Here is a 25,251-nt window from a genome sequence, read left to right as displayed (position 1 = left end):
CAGATCAGACTATACTAGCTTCTTAAAAGTGGAAGCTTGGGCCTGACCTATGGTGGCACAGGGGATAAAATGTTGACCTGGAACACTGCGGTCCCGGGGTTAGTAACCCCGGGCCTTGCCTAATCAAGGCACATATGGAAGTCGATGCTTCCTGCTCATCCCCACCTTCCGTCTCTGTCTCTCTCTCCCTCTCTCTCTATGAATAAAAAAAAAGTGAAAGCTTAGATAATTGATTTTAGACCTTTCTACTTCTCTAATAAATACAAGTATAAATTTCTCTGTAAGCACAGCTTTAGCTTCATCCCTCGATATCTTGTCAAAGGTTCAGATTGAAATTTTATGAGCCTAAGGATATTCATTTCCCAGAAAGACAAAGATAGAATATGAGTAGCCAAAAACAATCACGGAAAGGAAAACCTCAGAAAAAAAGAAGTCTTTCCAGAAATGCTAATTAGCCCTGCCAGATTGTATTAGGCTTCAGATAGGGCAGTTGTTTATATACATGGGAGCACTTTAGGCTAGTAAAAAAAAAAAGCATTTATAATATTGCCAAGTCAACAAACATCCTTTCTTCTGGCACATAAGAAAGCAATATTCCACCACAGAAAGTCCAAATATTAATAATACTACACTTGATGCAAATATACATTCAGTTGCTTTCCCTACTTTACTTCGTGTTTTTTTTTTTAAAAAAAACAAAAGGTAATTGTTTAGCTCAGGGCACACAACATACACCATACTAATGGCACTAATGTCACGATGAAATTTTCTTCTATTTTAGGCACAAATTCTATACCTTGATAACACAAAGCTTACTAAACAGATCTTACTAAATTAGGACTCAAAGATTTGCAAGTGTGTGCCAGAAGTATATTTTTATTAATAACCCTAGCCTAATTTAGTAACACACAAAAACACTTTAAAACACAGAAACAAATGCTCCAATTATATGTTAGTTGGCTGTAAGTTATCTTCATAAGAACTACCATATTTACCCATGTATAAGATGTGCCCTTTTTCAAAAAATCTGGGGTCTAAAAACTGGGTTCATCTTATACCAGGGGTCAGGAACCCTTTTGGCTGAGAAAGCCATGAATGCCACGCATTTTAAAATGTAATTCTGTGAGAGCCATACAACGACCCGTGTACGTTACGCATTATCCAATAAAAATTTAGTGTTGTCCCAGAAGATAGCTGTGGTTGGATCCAGCCACAATAAACATGAGCCTACGGTAGGAAATGAATGGATTGTAATACATGAGAATGTTTTATATTTTTAAGATTATATTTTTTATTAAAGATTTGTCTGCGAGTCAGATGCAGCCATCAAAAGAGCCACATCTGGCTCGCAAGCCATAGGTTCCTGACCCCTGATCTTATACAGTGGTTGTAGACTTTTTTTACTTGCATTTCCTGCTTTTTCACACTTGTCTTTGCACTCATTGTTTCACACTTGCTCCCAGTATATTTGGGTAGGTTACATTTTACCATGTTCTGCCCAGAAATGGCTCAGAGAAGATTTCATACAGTGCTGAATTCAAGTTAAAGTCAATCCAGTTTGCAAATGTGAATGGAAATTGTGCTGCTGAATGTAAGTTTGTCCTCCTCCAACTGAGAATTCAATCCAAGACTGGCTATGGGAAGAAGAAACCCTACTGAAAACGTCATGACAGAAGAAGGCCATGAGAGGCAAGTCAGCAAAATGGCCTGATTTAGAGGGAATTGAAGACATGGATTGAAGAGCAAAGGGCATTGGAATTCCTGTGTTCACAAAGATGGTTCAGCATGAGGCAAGAAGAATTACTGATGGAAAAGAAGTTACTGATTTCAAAGGAGGACACAATTGGTGCTTCAGGTTCATGAAACAGAATGGACTAAGCATGCGTACATGCACCAGACTTGCCCAAAAGATGCCCGAAAGCTCTGAGCAGAAAAGGTCCTTGAATACCATCATTTTGTCATTCAATGTCAAAAGACACATCAGTTTGAGTTGAGAAAAATTACAAATATGGATGAAGTCCCCCTTCCATTTGATGTCCCACATTAACAGAACTGTTGATAAGAAGGCAGTGAAAACTGTAACTGTGAAGACAAGTGGACATGGAAAGAGCCACTATATAGCTGTTCTAGCTTGTTGTGCTGACGGAACCAAGCTGCCTCCTATGCCGATTTTCAAATGTAAAACAATGCAAAAAGAAGACATTCTTCAAAGAGTGATTGTCTACATTCATGACAAGGATTAGATGGATCAGGATGAGATAAAGATCTGGTTTGAGAAAATGTGCAGGAGACCAAATGGGCTCTTACAGAAACCTGCCCTATTGGTGCTTGATCAGTTCAGGGCACACATAACAAAAGACACAAAGACGATTGCTTAAGAGCAAAAAACAAAACTTGCCATCATACCTGGAGGCCTGATATCCCAGCTCCAACCACCTGATGTCAGTATTAACAAACCCTTCAAAGATGCCATGAAAGAAAAATGAAACGAATAGATGAAGTCTTCTGGGGACAATTTGACAGCAGCAGGAAGAGTAAATAAACAACTATAGGAGAAGTTTGAACCTGGGTGAAAAGATCCTGGGATAATATCAAGACTGAGATCACTGTCAAGTCATTTAAGAAATGTGGCATTTCAAATGTTATAGATGGAACGGAGGCAATATATGAAGACAATGATTCATCATCAGACACAGATGAGGGCAAGCTAATAGATGGGAATATTGACAATGATGAGGAGTTGTACAAATTTTATGATGAATAAAACTTGAATTCAATAACTTCATGTAATATGTATTTTTTCAAATTTTGGGCCCCAAAATTAAGGTGCATTTTATACAATGGGAGATATGGTAAATATTTCTATGGCAACCATCCACACAGTAATACACAGTAGTATAAGATAAAAAATAGTTTTTAAAACTACTTATAACAAATACTTTACCAAGTCAATTATAATTGCTTTTTACTGAGTATAAATTTTCTAACTTATAGATAACAAGTAACCAGTAATGCAACAAAAACAAAACAAACAAACAAACCAATTCTTTGGGATCAGAAAGATTGAATTGAGTATGTACCAGGTCTGCCACTTACTGACTGGCTATGAACACATGAAATAAATCATCCTAATCCAATATTAGTTTTCTTATCTACAAAGTAGGGACAGTAAGAGCACCTACATTATACAGCTACTGTAAGAATTAAATGAGCTATTTTATATTAACAACACCATTTAACACCCTTGTCTGATACTGTATGACCTCACAAACTAAATCTAATACTTTGATTTAAAATTTCACAAGAAGAGTAAAGAACAAAAGCGCAGTCACAGTTGACTGGGCAATCAGGAACAACATTATAAAAATAGAAATACAGTAAAATACCACACTTACCTTTAAAAAACTTACAAATTTAAATATTTTGTTGTCCATTCCTCCTCACCTATACCCTGCCTTCCCAAGGAAAATAAGTGATGTTAGCGGACAACACAACATGACAAGTAGTTTCAATCATTTGCTAATGTTAATACTCAATACAAATATTGATATAATTAATATGAAAGTAAAAATGCAGATTCTGATAGCTGAGCTGTATGCCTGCTAAACACTGTAGCTTAGTTTAGGAGTGAGTGGAGCCTCTATGTCACTCAGTTTATTCCTGGCCTTCCAGTCAAGTTCACAATGGACAAACATCTATAGTTCATTTAAGAATGTGGAGGATATGCTAGTTTCTAAAAATTAGTGCTTATTAACAACTTAATCACTTTAACCAAAATGCCAAGTTGATGATAAACTGACTGACAAACCAGTATTTTTCAAAAGTAATAATAAAGGAGAGTGTCAATTGTATTAGAGAGTCTGTGCCGCTCAGTATTTCCTGATTCATTAGTAAAGGGGAAAAAATACAGACATGCTTTATCATAATTTTTCAAATATACTACTCATTCTTGCTCAAAATCATAAAGTTCCCAGATTAATTGCTAATTTCTCAAATACACATTTCTTATAATTTGTTCCAATTTAACCTATTATGCAAAAACATAGTTTTCATTTTATAGTTCAGCAACATTTCCATGTGAATTTAAAGTGAGTTATTCGAGGTCAGCTATAAAACCAAATCCTTAAACACTGGCCTCAAAATATGTAATATTTTTTACATGAAAAATATTTACACAAGAAAATTCAATGTCATAAATTTTAAAGCTCTACCATTAAATTCTTGTAACTTTCAAAACAAGGTCTTCCCAAAACAAATGTTCCAAAACTTCTGGTAAAGGAGTCTAGGACTTGCAGGTACCCTAAACATTAAAAGGGAGACAGGAGTAGAGAGAGAAGTGAGGAAAGGGGGACAGGGATCTCTTACTGTATTTACAACTGTACTTTCTAGGCTGTTTGTTCTCTCTGGCTACTCAGCAGAATTGCATTTTGAGATACTTTAAAATCAGGTGTTCAGGCTATATATTATATAATCCAAACCTACCAAACTAGAATTTTGGGGATAAGGAACCAGTTATGTACTTTTTAAAAAAGTTCCTCTAGTAATTAAAATGCATGGCCAGCCAGGTTGAGAACTATGAAAGAGGTAGGCTACTATTTAGTTTTTTTTAAAAATACCTTGATCTGCTGTCTCCGTAGCATGGCAAGTTCTCTCATGTCTCGGAATGGCTGTAGTAAATACTGATAGAGTTCAGTTGTGGCTTCTGCAAGGCTGCTGTAGGCTTCATCCTCCATCTGATACAAGCCCAGAAGCTCCACCATGCTTTCTGTATTCCTGTGCTTGTCCAAGAGCTGTGGGGCAAGAGAGTTTCAGTACAAAGAAACCCAATTATAACAGCATAGAAATACTTTCTTTCTGCTCCCTATCAAGAAGAACTGGGAAGCCTTAAACAATGAAGAAGGAATGAAAAACACCGATTGCTTTTTATCACGCATCTCCATGCCTCAGATCTCTTATTCACGATCACTGTCTGAATTATCCTTTTCAAAGTGTTTCAACCATATCATTCCTGTCCTCTGTATTTTTTAGGACTCAATACTATTTATTTGCCTAATTAACTCTTTAAATTTTTTTTCACGATCTAGTACCTTTCTCCATATTTATAAAAAAAATTTTTATTGCTGATCTACAGAGTAGGTATCAACTCTTGCCAATATTATTTTAGAAATTTCCCCAAAATCTTCTTGCCACTCTTCTGCTCCCAATTTTAAACACAGTAACTTCCTTCAAATCCATGCCTTTCACTTCCTTCAAAATCTAGGTTAAAAAACAACCCTCAACTCTACTGAAAAGTTTGACTGACTTTAACAGATGTCTATATAACCCTTACTTTGCATTCACTGGTACTCATGTATGTATTATATCTATGCCTGTATGTGCAACGATATATATTTATTCATCACTACTCAACAAATATGGACTGAGCACTAGGCTAGGAGCTAGGCATACAAAAACATTGTCTCTCTCCTCATGGAGGTCACAGTAACAAATGTTGTGAAGATTTTTTTGTTTGTTTTAAAGGATAAAAGTAACACATCTGCCCAGAGGTTCAAAATTCTGTAATTCTTTCTCATACCTAAAGTTTCCACTATTATCTTCCTTTCCCAACTTCTTGCTTTAGCTATCACATTTTGTTATACAAATCATTACAATGAATTTATACTTCAGATTTACTTCATGCCCAGGTTCTTGGACCAAAGTGCAGCAGCATCTGGGCATTTAGTGTTCTGCCTACTATATCATTAATAATCATGGTAAATCAGATAGTAAGTCAGATCATTTACATTAAAGTGCATTTGTAACAATAAGAGTACCTTATAAATATTTGTTATCATACTACTGTTTCAAGGCTATTATAATTCCAACTTTCACTGCTAATATGGATAATTTCTACTTCTAGTATCTGCTGAGTAGTTCCTATTAGACAAACTCTCCCCCTGATAATAACTATAAAACCTAGGCAAAATATTATAAAACAAGTACCTCAAGGCACTGTAGAGTGGCCCCAAATAAGTAAATATTAGAGAAGGCATCAATACTTGGAAGAAGGGAAAACTCTAAGTGAGATTTAATTTACGGCTTTTAGCCTGGGGGAGTGGCTGCCAGAGGAGGAAGGAGTGTGGCTAAAACACAGACAGATGCCCACAGTCGTGGTGGCATGAAGAATCAGAGAACAGAGTTGGGAACAATCATGGCAGGTACAAAGTAAGGGGAGAATACTGAAAGGAAAAAACCAAAGAAAGAAATCCCAAGAGTGTATATAAATAAAGTCTCAGGCTGATTACTGAAACTAGGATGCACAGGATAGGCTCTAAGCACTATAGCTAAGTATAAAAACTTAGTATTTCAGCTGCTGTCCTCTACAAGGAAGGCAGAATTTGCACTTTTGAACTAATTAAATTAACTGTGTGAAAACAAAACTGTATAGATCAGGGGTAGTTAACCTTTTTATACCTACCGCCCACTTCTGTACCTCTGTTAGTAGTAAAATTTTCTAACCACCCACCGGTTCCACAGTAATGGTGATTTATAAAGGAGGGAAGTAACTTTACTTTATAAAATTTATAAAGCAGAGTTACAGCAAGTTAAAATATATAATAATAATTACTTACCAAGTACTTTATGTCGAATTTTCACTGTTTGGCAGAATAAATCTTTATAAAACAACCTACTATAGTTAAATCTATCTTTTTATTTATACTTTGGTTGCTCTACCACCCACCATGAAAGCTGGAACACCACTAGCGAGTAGTAGGGACCAGGCTGACTACCACTGGTATAGATCAACACTTTCTGGAGGAATATAACACAATCCAGAGGCTCTACTAGGTATCATTTATAATGTCCAGAATACAATCTAAATGTGAAGATCTATAAAGAAATGGGAAAACAAAACTTAATACTCCAAAGGCAATCAATGGAGACCAACTGCAAGATGAAACATCTGGATTTAGCAAAGATTTTTAAAAAGTTACTATAATGATGCTAATAGATACAAAGAATATATGCTCATAAGAAAACATAGAAAAATCATGAAAGAGAAAAAGAAACTTTTAACGAAGGACATTCTAGAACTGAAAAATACAATATCTGAACTAAAAATTTTCTTGATATAGAGTCTAGCAATAAAGAGAAAAAGAGTAAGTGAACTTGAAGACAGACTAAGAGAAAGTATCCAATCTAAAAAAGAACAAAAAAAAAATGAACAAAGCCTCAGGGAGCTATGGGTCAATAATACTAAAAGGTTTAAGATACATTTAGTTGGAGTTCCAGAAGAGGAGAAAATGGGACAAAAAAAATTTCATGAAGAAATGGCGTAAAAAACCCAAGGTTGTTGAAAGACATCTAAAGTGTGTCCGTAAAGTCATGGTGCACTTTTGACCGGTCACAGAAAAGCAACAAAAGACCATAGAAATGTGAAATCTGTACCAAATAAAGAAAAAACTCTTCCCAGTTTCTGTAGGATGTTGTGGCAGCATTTGCAGATGATGACGTTACACTGTGCATACAGCGGAGTAGCCCACGACCATGCCAGTCGAGATGTGGACAGTACAGAGGAAAGTTTAGTGTGTTCTGTGGCTTGCTAAATTTGAATCCATGACCAAAGTGCAACGTGAATATCGGCGCATTTATAACGAAGCGCCACCACATAGGAATAATATTACTTGGTGGGATAAGCAGTTGAAGGAAACCGGCAGTTTGGTGGAGAAACCCCATTCTGGTAGGCCATCAGTCAGTGACGAGTCTGTAGAGGCTATACGGGATAGCTACCTAAGGAGCCCTAAAAAATCTGTGCGTGAGCCCACATCGAACTGCACTGAATAGGTATAAAACTGGGAGAGTTTTCCTTTTATTTGGTGCATATTTCACATTTCTATCATCTTTTGTTGGATTCCTGTGACTGGTCAAAAGTGCACCATGACTTTACAGACACATTGTATTTACATATTCAAGAAGATCTGAGAATCCCAAGCAGTAACCCAAATCTAGGACCATAGTCAAACTACTGAAAATCAAAGATGAAGGAGAAAATCTTAAAAACAGTCAGAGAAAAATAACACATAAAGAAGAGCAAGCATCCATATGAATGCTGACTTCGAATCAGAAACAATGAGAACATATGGCAGTGGTGTGACATCTTGAGCTGAGAGGAAAAAAAAGAAAAAAACACCAGTCAATCCAAAATTTCATCCCCCCCCAAAATACTCCTCAAGAATAAAGACAAAATAGACACATTTCCAAATAAATAAAAACTAAGAGACCTAAATTAGCACAGATATTTTAAGAGTTTTTTTAAGTTGTTCAGATTGAGGGGATGATACAGATGAAAACTTGGATTTTCAGAAAAAGAATAATATTGGAAATGATAGATAAATGAAATATAAAAGATTATTTTTCTTCTCTTAATGTCTATAAAATGCATGAGTATTTAAAACAAAACATTTTAATGCTATACTGTGGAATTAATAATGTATGTGACTATAATCCATACAACACCTAGAGCTTAGAAGGGCAGAAATGGAGCTATGCAGGCTCCATAGATTCTTACATTTAACATAATGTGGTACAATATTAATTTTAAATAAGTACAATCTTTATGACAACCACTAAAAATATAATAATGCAGAGAAGTATAGGTAAAACTCTACAAATTAAAGTTGATTGTAAAAAAATAGTAAATGTACCTAAAAGAAGGCAAGAAACAAGTTAGAAATAAAAAACAAATACAAACAGAAAATAATCCTAAAGATAACCTTGTCAAAAATTACATTAAATGTAAATTGACTAAAACACTAATTTAAAGCTAGAGGTGTCAGAAATAAATAGTAGGAAGCAAACAGTAAAGCATAAGGCCAGAGGGACATTATTAATTCCACATAAAGTAGATTTCAAGGTATAGAGTACTACCACAGACAATGTAGAATACTCCATAATAGCAAAAGGTCAGTTCATGAAGAAAATGTCAATCATAAATGTGTACATACCTAACAAAAGAGCTTCAAAGTACATGAAGCAAAATGGACAAAATTTAATAAAGGAAAAAGCAGTCAGAGAATTGGAGAGATTAGCACTCCTCTTTCAGCAACTGACAGAACTGAAAAAAATTGGGTAAAAACAAAGATGTGAATAATGTTTACATGAACCATCCTAACCTAATTGACATTTATGAAAAATTAACACTCAGCAAATGTAAAATATATTCTTTTGAGTGCATATGTTATACAATATCCAGACAAACCGTATGCTAGGCCATAAAACAAATTTCAAAAAGTTTAAAGGACTGATACAGAGTGCATGTTTTCTGATCACAATGGAATTAAAATATCTGAAAAATCCTCAAACACTTGGAAATTAAACATCATATTACTTATAAAAAACCCACCCATCAAAAGAATGATTCACAGGAGGTATTAAGAAAATATCTTGAACTGATTAATAATTAAAATAAACCTATCAAAATGCATAGGACAATTTCTAGTTTATCAGGTAAGAATCCTGGAAGTCATCGCTCCCATCCACATTAAGAACAAAATTAGCCTGACTGGTGGTGCACAGTGGACAGTGTCGACCTGGGACACTGAGATCCCAGGTTCAAAATCCTGAGGTCCCCAGCTTGAGCACAGACTCATCCAGCTTGAGTGTGAGGTCGCCGGCTTGAGCACCAGATACATCATCAACATGATCACTGGCTTGAACAAGAGGTCCCAGGTTTGGCTTGAGCCACTCAGTCAAGGCACATATGAGAAGCAATCAATGAGCAACTAGTGACACACCTACGAGTTGAGTTGATGCTTCTAATCTCTCTATCCTTCCTGTCTTTCTGTGTGTCTTTCTCCAGGAAAAAGAAAAGACTGTAGCTATCAGAAAGATAATAATGAGATTAAGGACAAATGGAACAAGAAAATAAACAAAAAAGCCACAATGATAGTCCTTATGATGAAGTATAAACTATCCTTTTATAGTTTTAAAGGAAACAATTCCCTCCTTACAGAAGCCCTTTTTCCACTTGAAAATGGAGTATTTTCTTTGAGATGATTTTCTACAAAGTTTTAGGAACAGCAGAATTGTTAAAAGAATGAGAAAAGAACCCAAAACAGTAGCAATATTTTTCAATAATAAAGTTCCCAGTCACTTACAAGTGATCAAATGCCATTATTCAACAGTAAGACAATCCTCATACACTAGGTTTTTTTGAGCTCTTCTAACAGAGACAGCTGAAGTAAATGTAATGCACCAAACAGTTTATACTATTTACTGCACACAAAAACAAGTCACTATATGTTTATTAAGTCACAATTCCACTCTACACCACTATGTGCAATCAACAAATCAGTTATTCTATTCAAATATTAATACATTTATATTATATATTATTTCCCACATACGTTTTATCCTTAAACAGAACAGTACTTTACAAAGCTATTATGCAGCAACTAAACTTAATACTCTTGCAGAGAAGCCAAAGGCATCTCACTTAACTTTGCTAATTTATTAATTTGTCTTCTTTGCTATAAAGTTTCATGTTTTTCCAACATTACAATACCTTAAAAGCAATTATAGCTTCCATTGCCAATCTATTTTAATCTAAGTTTATCTGCAAATAATCTTAAAGGAAACACATTTTAAAACTTTAAAAGATAGTTTACTAAGCATTACTAGTCCCCAAACTATAGCCTGTGGGTCGCATGCGGCCCCGAGGCCATTTATGTCCCCCCCTCCCCCTGGCCGCACAACTGGAAGGGGCACCTCTTTCATTGGTGGTCAGTGAGAGGAGTACTGTATGTGGCGGCCCTCCAACGGTCTGAGGGACAGTGAACTGGCCCCCTGTGTAAAACATTTGGGGACCCCTGCATTAGACATTTTAGTCTGAACCATCTCCTATAATTCGTGATAAAAGAACTGGTAAAAGAACATAACCACTAACCAGTTATACTAACATAATTTAATTTTCTATTTTGCTTACCCAAACTGATGAAATTCAGGTAATAAACTTGAGCTGCTGATATTTGCAGGTCATATAAACTGTAAAATGTGTTATAACTAATACACACCAAAAAAAAAAAAAAAAAAAAAGAGTAGAAAGAAACTTGGAAAGAGGCCTGGCTGGGTAGCTCAGCTGGTTAGAGCATTGTCCCGATATGCCAAAATTAGAGGTTCAAACCCTAGCAGAACACATATAAGTAATAAATATATAAGTAAGTAGAATAACAAATAGGTATCTATCATTACCCCTTCCCCCCTCTCTCTCAAATGAAGTAAAAAAAGAAATTGGAAAGAGTTGGATTATTTAGGATTAAGGCTACTTGAGTGTATAGAGAAAGCCTGGATGTAAAGTGTGGAAATGCAGGTTTGCTAAATTTAAGACATCAATGATGGACACAGACTGCATCTGAATGTAGATGGATCAAATGAGAATACATGCTCACAAAGGATGATTTCACAAGGGCTCAAGTTCAACCAACACAATAGAAAGATGCACAATACAGATGCAGAGGAAAGAAAAGACAGGCAGGGGACAGAGGCCCAGAAAGTAGACTGAAATTATTCTGCTTCAAAAGTTGACCTCTCAGCCAGTGCCAGCCGAGTACCTCAGTTGGTTAGTGTTGTTTGTCCCAATATGCTGAGGTTTGTGGATTCAATACATAGTCAGGGCACATACAAGACCAACCAATGACAGCATGAATAAATGGAACAACAAATTGATGTTTCTCTCTGTCTCTTCCCCTTTCTCTCTCTAAAAAAAAAAAATAAAAATTTTTTTAAATAAGCTGACATATCTGTCATCGAATTTTAGAAAGTTAAATTGAAAAGACAATGAAATGGAAAAACATTCCATGTTCATGGATTGAAAGAATCAACATATTTAAAAATGGCCATATTACCCAAAGCAACATACAAATTTAATGCAATCCCCATCAAAATCCCAATGTCAATTTTTAAAGAAATAGAACAAAAAATTACCAGGTTTGTACAGAACCATAAAAAACCCCAAATAGCCAAAGGAATCCTGAGGAAAAAGAATGAAGCTGGAGGAATCATATTACCTGACTTCAAATTATAGAGCCACGATAATCAAAACAATATGGTATTGGCAGAAAAACGAACATACAGACCAATGGAACATAATCGAGAGCCCAGAAATACATTTTTAAAATTTTCCTTAAGTGAGAAATGGGGAGGTAGAAAGACTCATTCATGCGCCCTGACCAGGACCCACCCAGCAAGCCCCCTACAGGAGATGTGCTGCCCATCTGAGGCTGTTGCTCTGTTGCTTGGCAATTGAGCTATTTTAGTGCCCTAGGCGAGGCCATGGGACCTTCCCTCAGCCCCTAGGGTCAACTTGCTCTAACTGAGCCATGGCTGTGGGAGCAGAAGAAAGAAATAGAGAGAGAAGGGAAGAGGAGGAGAGGTGGAGAAGTAGATGGTTGAGTCTCCTGTGTGCCCTAACCAGGAATTGAATACGGGATACCTACACACTGGGCTGATGCTTTACCAGTGAGCCAACAGGCCAGGGAGAGAGCCCAGAAATAAAACCACATATATATGGACAAATCATCTTTGACAAAGGAGCCAAAAACAGTGGATAAAAGAAAGTCTCTTCAATAAATGGTGCTGGGAAAATTGGAAGCCACATGCAAAAGAATGAAACTTGACTACAGTTTGTCTCTTTGCACTAAAATTAATTCAAAATGGATCAAAGACCTAAATATAAGATCTGAAACAATAAATTACATAGGTACTAAATTCATGGACCTTGGTCATAGAGAACTATTTATGAATTTGCCCCAAAGGCAAGGGAATAAGGGCAAAAATAAATGAAAGGGACTGTATCAAACTAAAAAGCTTCTGCACAGCAAAAGAAACTAACAAAACAAATACGCAGCCAACTAAATGGGAGATGATATATATTTGCAAACGACAGCTCTGATAAGGGGTTAATATCCAAAATATACAAAGAATTCACAAAGCTCAGCAACAAACAAGGAAAAAATCCAATTAAAAAACAGAGAGAGGACCTGAACAGACAATTCCCCCAAAAGGACACATAAATGGCCAACAGATATATGAAAAGAAGCTCATCTTCACTAGCTATTCAAGAAATGAAATAAAAACTACAATGAGATACTACCTCACACCTGTTAGATTAGCTATTATCAACAAGACAGGTAATAACAAGTGTTGGAGAGGCTGTGGAGAAAAAGGAACCGTCATCCACTGCTGGTGGGCAAGCAAATTAGTTACAACCATTATGGAAGAAAGTATGGTGATTCCTTAAAAAATTAAGAATAGAATTACTATATGACCCAGAAATCCCTCTGCTGGGTATATACCCCCATAACTCAAAAACACTGGTATGGCCTGACCAGGTGGTGGTGCAATGGATAGAGCATTGGACTAGGATGTGGAAGACCCAGGTTTGAAACCCGGAGGTCGCCAGCTTGAGCGCGGGCTCATCTGGCTTGAGCAAAAACCAAACCAAAACAAAACAAAAAACCTCGCCAGCTTGGACCCAAGGTCGCTGGCTCGAGCAAGGGGTTAGATACTTGGTCTGCTGAAGGCCTGCGGTCAAGGCACATATGAGAGAGCAATCAATGAGCAACTAAGATGTCGCAACGAAAAACTAATGATTGATGCTTCTAATCTCTCTCCGTTCCTGTCTGTCCCTATCTATCCCTCTCTCTGTCCCTGTAAAAAAAAATAAAAAAAAATTATTAAAAAAAAAACAAAAACAGAAAAAAACACTGGTACATAAAGACACATGCAGCCCCATGTTCATTACAGCATTGTTCACAGTGGCCATGACATGGAAACAAAAGAAATGCCCTTCAATAGAGGAGTGGATAAAGGAGATGCGGTACATATATACAGTGGAATACTACTCAGTCATAAGAAATGACAGTGTCATTTATGACACATAGATGGACCTTGAGAACACTATAGTGAGTGAAATAAGTAAATCAGAAAAAGCTAAGAGCTGTATGACTTCACACATAGGTAGGATATAAAACTGAGACTCATGGACACAGATAAAAGTGAAGTGGTTACCATGAGGAGGGGGAAAAGGTGTAAAGGGACAAATATAAGGTGACAGAAAATGATCTTTGGGTGATGGGTACAACAACATAATCAACAGTTCAAACACTACAGAAATGTTTACCTGAAACCTATGTACTCTTATTTGATCAATGTCACTGTTAAATTTAATTTTCTTAATAAAATAAAAGAAATTTTAGAAAGTTATTTTACTCTTTAGATTCATTTATTCCCTCATTCATTCATTTGTCTGATTTAATCCTGATAAGACTAGGCTTTTAGCCTATGAGGTCTCAATTATTGATTCTTGAAACAAAGCTCTGCTTGTTGCAAAATTTCTTTATGGCAAGAACCCACAACTTTTATCTGGTTCTTAAAGGAGTCAGTGACAAGTTAAAATCCTTTATTTTTTGGCCCTGGCCGGTTGGCTCAGCGGTGGAGCGTCGGCCTAGCGTGCGGAGGACCCGGGTTCGATTCCCGGCCAGGGCACATAGGAGAAGCGCCCATTTGCTTCTCCACCCCTCCGCCGCGCTTTCCTCTCTGTCTCTCTCTTCCCCTCCCGCAGCCAAGGCTCCATTGGAGCAAAGATGGCCCGGGCGCTGGGCATGGCTCTATGGCCTCTGCCTCAGGCGCTAGAGTGGCTCTGGTCGCAATATGGCGACGCCCAGGATGGGCAGAGCATTGCCCCCTGGGGGGCAGAGCACCGCCCCTGGTGGGCGTGCCGGGTGGATCCCAGTCGGGCGCATGCGGGAGTCTTTCTGACTGTCTCTCCCTGTTTCCAGCTTCAGAAAAATGAAAAAAAAAAAAAAAAATCCTTTATTTTTTTCATGATTCTATTATCACTGCAAGAGAAACTGCAAAAACACCCTGTGCCACCTACTGCTTTCTCCAGTGCTATTCAACCTGATTTCTAACCCAGTAACCAATTACAAATACAGAAGGAGAGGAAGACCTACTGTGCTTAATTATGGAGTCCTGAGTCTTTATCCTGTATACCTTGCCAATTACAATTCAAGGGTCATCTCTCTGACTTCATGATTATAGGACTGTTACTATGCTTGAAAATCTTGGAATAATTTTTGAAGTCCCAGATTAAAAATCAGAAGCTAAAGTCTCCTGTGCATAGTTTCATAAATTTCTCATCTCTAAGATGTCAAATCCAAAACTGAATGCCTTATATATTTTTTTCTTAATTAGGAAAATGTTTAAGAAACAACATAATACACAGATACTATCATAGCAATGAAACTGGACCTACATCCCTGGGAACTCTAACCTTAGATCAACCAGGTCTGTTTCTTCAACTGACTAGTAAGAATCAATACCACACAAATTTTCCACATTAACAAAGCGTACTGCTCAATTCTGTTATTGTTTTGTAGAACATTATATTCTTTTTATGTTATTTCTGTATTAATTACTGATTATTTGCTAATAACTGTTAATGCTGAAATCCAGTTTTAGAAAGTGTAAAGAGCTAGTGACATTAATGACTTATACTGATAATTATAAAAACTGATTTTCAGATTTTTTGTGTCAAATACAACTTCATTTAACTCTTGGAAAAAAACATGCTTTTATTTAAAAAGTTAGCTACATGCAAACATGTCATGTACAAAAACCAATTTCAAAAGAGATCAAAGAATATATACTGAGTACCTAACTGTGTAAAGAAGCACTGGGGAATTTGAGATATTAGGAAGAAACATCATCATCCATCTTTGTCTCTTAGGGACTTATAGTGGATTTTAAAGGGCAGGAGGGGACCATAAAGAGAAAAACACAGGGCAGCAGTTATGGATATCAGCTGTATGTAACATAAAATCGCTCTAATCTCTGAATTTCTAACAGAATCTCCTCTGGTTTCTGACAGTGATCAGAAACAACTTTCTAAAGGAGAGGCATCTGATCTGGCCTTGAAAAGAAAGGTTGAAGACAAGCCAAAAAAGCAAGATATTGAAGGGAGGGCATTGTATATGGTGAATTCAGTGAACAATGGTTAAAAGAGCTTGGCTAGAATAATGAAAGGTTCATGTAGAGAAGAGAAAAAGCAAGACTGGCAGACTAAGCCAAATGACCCTGAATGTTAAGTATTTGGATTCTTTATATAGGAATGGAAGAGTTCATGGGGGGGGGGGGAACAAAGTATAGAATAGTCGACATTGAAAGGAAGATACAGGAAGAAAGCAAAACCAGTCTAGGGTTGAAAGAGTGAGGTACCACACTAAAATGGCTGCAGAAGCAACATAGGAAAGCAGAAACTAATGCTGAATAAGTATGATTCCAAAGGTCTTCAGTTCTAAAATTTGTATTTAACATTTCTGAATCATTATGCATTTACAAATCAACATGTACATAAAACACAGTGCTGCTTTGGCCACAATGAACAGCTGCAAAATTGATCATGTGTCATAAATAATGAGAACCAATACACAGCAGATTTGGAAGAACTGAACAGTTCTGAGAATGGATGGAAGAGAAGCATGGCCAGGGAAACGGCAAAACTCAGATAGATTAAAAGCACTGCACAGACAGAGCAACAGACCAACTGAGGGATCGCAGGTGGAGGATGCGTTCTGGATAAATAACATGAATAGGAGAACATCAGGACATCCGGGTGCAAAGGAAAGTGGGAAATGCAGGACTCAGAGCTTTGGGATTAAGGATGACCACAGGGCTGAAGGAGAGTACAACTTAGGATCTTAACATGCCAGGGGCACACACACAAACATATACAGAATTAAAAACAACCTATTCATATATTACATAGAAAATGAGTAAAAATCAACAACTTTTAAAAAGTGAAAAACTGTATCTCCAAAAACCATGACCTACAGAACAACAGTAATGTGCTGTACCCTCCCCTCTACCAATTTTTTCACTGTACTTTCCAAGATGGCTACTTGAACCTAAAGGTATTTCAGTATATCCAGCCCTGCTATACTTTTCAAGTCGTTATTCTAGAAAAGGGGTTTATGATTATATACAGGAAAAAAACTGTTTGCATTTACTGTGTTGTTCTTTGGTAAAGATTGGGGTAAGCTGCCCTGGCTAGTTGGCTCAGCGGTAGAGCGTCGGCCCAGAGTGTGAAAGTCCTGGGTTCAATTCCCGGTCAGGGCACATAGGAGAAGCGCCCATCTGCTTCTCCACCCCTCCCCCTCTCCTTCCTCTCTGTCTCTCTCTTACCCTCCCACAGTTAAGGCTCCACTGGCCTGGGCGCTGAGGATGGCTCTATGGCCTCTGCCTCAGGCACTAGAATGGCCCTGATGGCAACGGATCACCCCCTGGTGGGCACGCCGGGTGGATCCCGGTCAGGTGCATGCAGGAGTCTGCCTCCCTGCTTCTAACTTCGGAAAAATACAAAATGATTGGGGTAAGCTTGGAACATATTTTATATAAATGGCTTCACATTTCAGAAAGTGAAAGCAAAATCTACATCTAATCATCTAGACTTTGTACCCTAAAGTACTTGACCTTCCCTGTAAGAAGAAAACTTACAAAATCCAATATTACATCTATAGAAAAATTAATTACATTGTTTATAATAATTAAGAAAACACTAAAGGAATGTCCAATCGTTTTAAACCAGATTAATTTTCCACTCTCTGAACCAAATACAAATGGCAATTTTCAAATAAACTGACTTGTAAAAATATATATATATATCAGCATATGCAAATACCTAATTCTCTTCATAAAATATAAAATTTTGAATCCTTGAAAAACTAAATAACCTGACCAGTGGTGGCGCAGTGGACAGAGCGTCAACCTGGGTCGCTGAGGTCCCAGGCTCAAAGCCCGAAGATTGCCAGCTTGATCACAGGCTCACCAGCTTGAGTATGGGGTTGCTGACTTCAGCATGGGATCATCGAAATACCCCATGGTAGCTGGCTTAAGCCCAAAGGTCACTGGCATAAAGCCCCAGGTCACTGGCTGAAGCAAAGAATCTTTGGCTTGGCTGGACCCCCCCCCCCCCCCGTTAAGGCACATCTGGGAAGCAATCAATGAACAACTAAAGTGACGCAACTACAAATTGATGATTGTAGTTGATGCTTCTCGTCTCTCTCCCTTCCTGTCAGTTTGTCTGTCTGTCTCTCTCACTAAGGGGAAAAAAGAAAAGAAAAACATAAATAAAGATGGAGAGAAAAGTTGATCATTAACATGTTGCACTATAAAGGCATATTTGTGTTCTCCCCCCCATAAAGACAATATTTTAAGTGGTAGTTGGAATTCTTAACCACACAATTCAAAATAACTGTTCAAAATAGAGGTAAATTTGTACACATGCAATGAAAAATACTAGGATACAACATTTTGCAAGAGCAAGTAATAAATTACTTATCAGGAAAAAAACAAAACACAATAATCCCTGGCAGGGCAGCTCTGTTAGTTAGGGTGTCATCCCAATATGCCAAGGCTGCATGTTATATCCCCAGTCAAGGTACACAAAGAAATCAACCAGTGAATTCATAAGTAGAACGATGTTTTTCTCCCTCTCTCCTCATTCCTCTCTCTAACATCTACCAATCAATAATAAAATACTGGTCAAAAATAGACAGCACATAAAAAAAAAGGCAAGTTCAATTAAAAAGAACAATAAAATAGTCTTACTTCAAGTTTTAGGTTCCACAAGGCTAAATGCATAGAGTAAAACCTGCTCAAGAGCCAACTCCAACATCCTCTAGGGAGCCAGACACTTTAGAACACACTATTTACAAGCATCTAGACCAGGGGGAGTCAACCTTTTTATACTTACTGCCCACTTTTGTATCTCTGTTAGTAGTAAAATTTTCTAACCACCTACCGGTTCCACAGTCATGTTGATTTATAAAATAGGGAAGTAACTTTACTTTATAAAATTTATAAAGCAGAGTTACAGCAAGTTAAAGCATATAATAATAATTACTTACCAAGTACTTTATGTCAGATTTTCGCTAAGTTTGGCAGAAAAAATCTTTATAAAACAACTTACTATAGTTAAATCTATCTTTTTATTTATACTTTGGTTGCTCTGCTACTGCCCACCATGAAAGCTGGAATGCCCACTAGTGGGCGGTAGGGACCAGGTTGACTACCACTGATCTAGACAGACTTGACTGTGAGCTGGCATATAATTTCCTCTTACTAAAATAATGAATGTTATTCATTCCCACAAATGTTTTTTAAAGACTTTATTTATTCATTTAATAGAGAAGGGGGAGGAGCAGGAAGTATCAACTCCCATATGTGCCTTGACCAGGTAAGCCCAGGGCTTTGTTGTGTTTTTTTTTTCCTTTTTTTTTTTTTTTGTATTTTTCTGAAGCTGGAAACGGGGAGAGACAGTCAGACAGACTCCCGCATGCGCTCGACCTGGATCCACCCGGCACGCCCACCAGGGGGCTATGCTCTGCCCACCAGGGGGCGATGCTCTGCCCCTCTGGGGCTTCGCTCGTTGGGACCAGAGCCACTCTAGAGCCTGGGACAGAGGCCAAGGAGCCATCCCGGCGCCCGAAGCCCAGGGCTTTGAACCGGCAACCTCAACGTTCCAGGTTGACGTTTTATCCACTGCACCACCACAGGTCAAGCCATCCTCACAGATTTTTCAAGTTTAAATATTGCTACTCTAAAGTTAATTCTAGCTCTCTTTCTCTTAATACTTCATTTCTTTAACCCTACTTGTCATAACCTTTTCATTTTCATTTAGCAACCCCAATACCAAAATTCATATGACCTAAAACAAAAGAAAATAAAAAGGCAGATTCCCAAATGAAAATAAAACAAGAGAAGTTAATGTCCTTAACTACTTTCCTCTCCCACCTAGCCAGAAAAATTTAGCCAATAAGTAAGGTAATTATTTAGTAATGTTATAACGGAAAGAGGATGATAATATGAACTATTTGATGTTAATGAACTAATTACTTGAAATGGGAATAAACAGTGAGAGGGAAGAGGTAGATTTTAGTTCTTAGTTTAGAGTATACCAAATGTCCTAGAGTTTTACTGTAGGAGGAAAATGTATTCAGAAATGTTTTGGAAAGAAAATAAATTTTCTTTAAAGTAAGATATATCTGTGAACACTTTTAAGGAAAAATATCACACAGTCCAAACCAATTCACCTGTCATAAGCTTAATATAAAATAGAATTTGTAACAGAATATTTAAACATCAGTATAACATTTATTCTTCCTGTGGTTACAGAAAAAAAAATCTTTTTATTTATTCATTTTTTAGAGAGAGAGAGAGGGAGAGAGAGAGAGAGAGAGAGAGAGAGAACGCATGGGGGAGGAGCAGGAAGCATCCACTCCCATATGTGCCTTGACCAGCAAGCCCGAGATTTCGAACCGGTGACCTCAGCATTCCAGGTCAATGCTTTTACCCCCCCCCCCCCCCCGAGCCACCGCAGGTCAGGCCAGAAAAAGTTTTTATGAGTCTGTATAAGAAAGACGTGCATTCTGTCTCACATTAGAACCTTATGTATCACACATGCAGGTACAAATTTAAACTAGCCTGCTTTGGGATTACAAGATTTTCTAGTCACAGATAACATTGTTGATTATAGTACATGTATATAATCAAGGTTTATCAAAAAAGTCATCAGGCAGCCACTATTAGTGTTTTTGTCCAGTTCTAACATTGACTATGCACTTCAATTTGACAATGGTTGAGTTTATCAGCCTCCCTCTCTTTGTAAAGGGATGAAAATAGTCCAATGGTAAAGAAAGCAGGTGGGAATCTGTCAGGCTTGGATCTGAATCAGGTTCTACTACTAGATGTTATCTTGGGGAAATTTATCTAATCTCTTTGAACCTACTATTTCCTCTAGTGCAAAATCCCTACCTCTTAGGTTTGATATGAAGATTAATATAAACAAGAGTTAACATTTACCAAGTATTGACTGTTCTTAGTGTTATTTTTAAATCACTTTATGAGGCAGCATTATTCTCACTTTACATATGAGGAAACTAAGGCTCTGAGAGACTGAGTTAGGTGCAAATTCACAAAGCTGTTAGAGGAGCCAGGACTCAAATTTACTTGAACCCTACCCCTTAACCTCTATCTACATGAAAACTGAGATAATATACTTAAAGACCTCCCCACAGTGCTTACCCACAGGAAGCACTCAATAAAGGTTACTGGGATTATTGTAAACAAGAATCTCATATACTTCTCTACACATAGGTAGCTCCAGTAATGACCTTGTTAGTGTCCATAAAAGACAGAGACTTACCTAGATAAGAAGGTGAAAGAGGAAGAAAGGCTTAGAAAAATAATTTTAATAAGTAAACATTCATTTTGTTAGTGTAACTTCAATAAATTACCAAAAACTGATGGGAAAAGCAATTTTAATATTGAAACCATAAGGAAACACACACAAATTTCAAGCACAGCTAAGGAACAAAATGAGAACAAGAAAACAAACACAAAAATAGGAAGAAACACTCCTCCTCCTCCTCCCTCTTCTAATGCCCTCTGCATCCAAAAATGAATTTGGGCTTTTTCAAATTTACTAGAGCCTACAAACTCTAGTAACATTAGAAAAGCTATGAATGACTTGGACAGTAACATCAGGTCACCTAAATCTGGACACAAGCACATAAAACAAGTGGCTCAAGTCCCTACTATTGCCACACTGTGCCTTTAAACTACCCTAAAATCCTTAAAAAGGACACTGTAACTTCATTTTACAAACAGGAAAACTAAAGCCAAAGGATGGTAAGTAACCTAAAATGAAGAAACTAGCATCAGAATTAGAACAAAACCACGGATTTTCCTGAACCAAGCCCAATAAACTTTCTTTCCACTAAGCATCAATTAAAGACAGTGTAGTTAGACACTTCTGAAAAAGTACCCTACCTCAGCTAATTCCTATCATCAGGATGACCTGGTAACCAATTTTACTTTCACAAAGAAAATGACCATTCTTGTCTTTTCCCATTGCCTACATTACTTGAAGGCATTATTTGGTGATTAAACTAAGCCCCAAGATATCACCCTCAAACCTTAAAGTTACAAATAAAATCCCAAATCATTAAAGAAACTTCATATATTTATTTTTCTTCTTATCAAGCGAGAGACAGGGAGGCAGAGAGACAGACTCCCACATGCACCCTGACCAGGATCCACCTGGCAATCCTCATCTGGGGCTTCTGCTCCTCTGCTCAGCAACCGAACTATTTGAACTATTTTAGCACCTGCCGGGAGGCAAGGCCATGGAGCAATCCTCATTGCCGGGGACCAACTTGCTCATTGGGCCAACTTACTCATTGGGCCAACTTACTCATCCAAGCCATGGCTGCAGGAATAGAGTAGAGGGAGGCAGAAAAAGAGAGAGGGAGAGAGAGAGAAGGGGAGTGGAGGATGGAGAGTAGATGGTCGCTTCACCTGTGTGCCCTGACCGGGAATCCAACCCAGGACTTCCACAGGCCCCGCTGACACTCTACCTACCGCGGAGCCAACCAGCCAGGGCCTATATTAACTAAGACCATTCTCCCCTATAATATGTCTAGCTCATCAGACCTCTTTAATTCATAGTTTATTCTACAAAAGCCTCACTAGTCTGAAGAGTCAACTATATGCAATTATGACCATATAAAATTTTAAATTCAAGGACAAGTTTAAAAAGACAATTCCCCACATCTAAGAAAATTCACAAAATATTGCAGCTTTTTGCTGAACAAATTCCTCTCTGGTTTTAGTAACTTAGACACTGTGGTAAGGTTTCTTGGTATTTACAGACTCCTACAAAAATCTTGAAAAGCCAAATGAACTTCACCACATCTACCCCACCCCCCAAAAAAGCACCAAGAATTATGGTATTATTTAGTCTTCACTGTCCATGCTTCTTTCCCTTGCAATTTAATTTTTCTCCTATCAACAACTGAGGGGATAGGTCAGAATCAGAGGGAGTGGATTCTGGCTTATTAAAGAGTAAAAGAAGCCGAATAGCTAGATTGCTGCCTTAGAGCATCATCCTGACGTGCAGAGTTTGCCAGTTTGATCCCCGGTTAGGGCACATACAGGAACAGATCTATGTTCCCGTCTGCCTGTCTGTGTGTGTCTCTCTCTCCCTTCTTCTCTCACTAAAATCAATCAATAAAAATTTTTTTAAAAGAGCAGACATACGTTAAACCATCTATGGAAGGCCACCCTGCCAAGCTTTGGAGTCCCACTTCCAATAATATTCTACAGCAAATAATAGGTCAACTAAAGCAACAATGGAGAACAGTGAGAAGCTGATTAAAGTTAAACGAACATTTGGGGGTGAAGACTGCTAATTCAAACATATAGCTGTTATGTTGACAAACCAAACCTCTCACTCAGCTTCAACCTTCAAAAAACACACACACACACACACCCTCTTGTACTCACATTAACTCAAGTGTTGTCCAAATTGACCTTAATGAAACACACCCAATTTCATGTCTCTGAAATATCTGGTGAATGAGCATCATGTGATGTTAAATGGCAAGCAGAGAAACCATCACATAAATTAGTTATCAGGAAAGCAGCCATCCTGCCACCAGGCTCCTGCTTTATAGAAGTGCTAACCTAGAGGCATATATTCATCTTATTTCTATAATTAACATTTTTCTGGTGATACAAAAAATGGTCAAAAGTTCTTTTGATCACAGAAATAAAGTTTATGATTAGTATCTAAGTCATTATTTTAATAGCTTCCAGATTTCAAGCCTTTCATCGTAACTCTCAAGAATCCCACAAAATTCACTTAGCTTTATTATTCCTTAACTGTATTTTACAGTTAAAGAGCAATTTTCACTATTTTTATGGGAATATACAGGCAGAACAACTCTCTCCATTGCACCTACATTATGTCGTTCCCTGCCTGATTCTACTACTACATTTATACCTACCTAATCATGGGTCATGGCTCACTGGCCCAGTAAAAGACCAGCACCCTAGGTCTCCTGAAAGACTGTCATTTCTCTAACATATATCATATCTACTTGAGATTTTGGAAAGGCTCCAGAGTTTTATAACTAATCTTAGCTCCCAGTAAACTTGGGAAAGTTATAATTGGGAAGAAAGGTGCTAAATAGTCTTCTTAGAGTTCCTTATCCCTTCTGTTAAATAACCTCAGAAGTCAGGAGTTATTTATAGCTGAATCATTTTAAGGTACAAAGGATAACAGCGATCGGGCACTCTTGTCTTAACATAAATATATTCTCACACCCCTAGGCAAACTTTCTTCTAAAATACAACATGAAGCCTGACCTGTGGTGGCGCAGTGGATAAAGCGTTGACCTGGAAATGCTGAGGTCGCCGGTTCGAAACCCTGGGCTTGCCTGGTCAAGGCACATATGGGAGTTGATGCTTCCAGCTCCTCCCCCCTTCTCTCTGTCTCTCTCTCTCTCCTCTCTCTCCCTCTCTGTCTCTCTCCCTCTCTGTCTCCTCTCTAAAAAAAAAAAAAAAAAAAAAAAAAAAATACAACATGAAGACTTTGCCCCACATCATGCCCCTATCATAATTATTTGAAATAAATCAAATGATGTCTCTTAATTTAAAAGTCATTATTGAACTCACTAGAACTTTTAAATATTGGCACTCTTCTATTCTTAGAATGTCTTCAGGAAAAATAGGCATGGCAAAAAAAGGCACACCTTTGGATTAAGGAATGAATCTAGGTTTGAATCTGAGTTTGGTCACTCTTTCGCTGTTTAATGACCAAATAAATCTGTGTAACATCTTTAAGTTTTAACTTCTGCTCCAAAAAATAGGTTTGGGGAAAAAAACCCACTTAGCTCAAAAGAGTATGTAAAGAGATAGTTAATGTGAAGCACCCAACACCTAAGTAGTCATAAATTAGTTATATTCTCTGAAAGAAAAAATGAATTGAAAACTCGGGAGAATTCTTATTACATGAAGGAAGAGACTATTAACAGTTCTTGGAAATTTCCTTTATAAATGCCAGATACTTTTTCATACCATCTTAATTAAATCTTAAGATGTCCTTAAGCATTTTCCCTATTACTGTTTTAAAGTGTTTAAATAACTAAGCAGGTGACTCCATGTCCAAATCTAGGTCTTTCTGACTCCTAACCCTAAGCAGGCTCTGGTTTCTCTGTGCTTGGCATGGATGGCTACTTTTGAAAACATATGCTCTCAAATAGTGGTTTCAACTAGAAAAAAGAACGGAGAACAGTTTCACAAACATAATAAATTCCAAAGTGAACAGTGATTTATAGATCTTGATCAAGCTTGCCATCATAGTTATTAAGG

At 37.4% G+C, this 25,251-nt stretch overlaps 1 protein-coding gene across 1 annotated transcript in view; it reads right to left on the bottom strand.

The window, feature by feature from the left end:
• Nucleotides 1-25,251, bottom strand: part of JMY (junction mediating and regulatory protein, p53 cofactor) — a 94,976-nt gene that overhangs the window by 63,146 nt on the left and 6,579 nt on the right. Inside the window, exon 2 of the mRNA XM_066273633.1 lies at nucleotides 4,617-4,790. Coding sequence (XP_066129730.1) covers nucleotides 4,617-4,790 — 174 coding nt within the window. The remainder of the gene's footprint in view (nucleotides 1-4,616; nucleotides 4,791-25,251) is intronic.

The sequence above is a fragment of the Saccopteryx bilineata genome, chromosome 4 (assembly GCF_036850765.1).
Source record: "Saccopteryx bilineata isolate mSacBil1 chromosome 4, mSacBil1_pri_phased_curated, whole genome shotgun sequence".
NCBI lineage: Eukaryota > Metazoa > Chordata > Mammalia > Chiroptera > Emballonuridae > Saccopteryx > Saccopteryx bilineata.
Note: the sequence above shows the minus strand (reverse complement) of the source record. Positions and strands in the feature narration are given on the sequence as shown.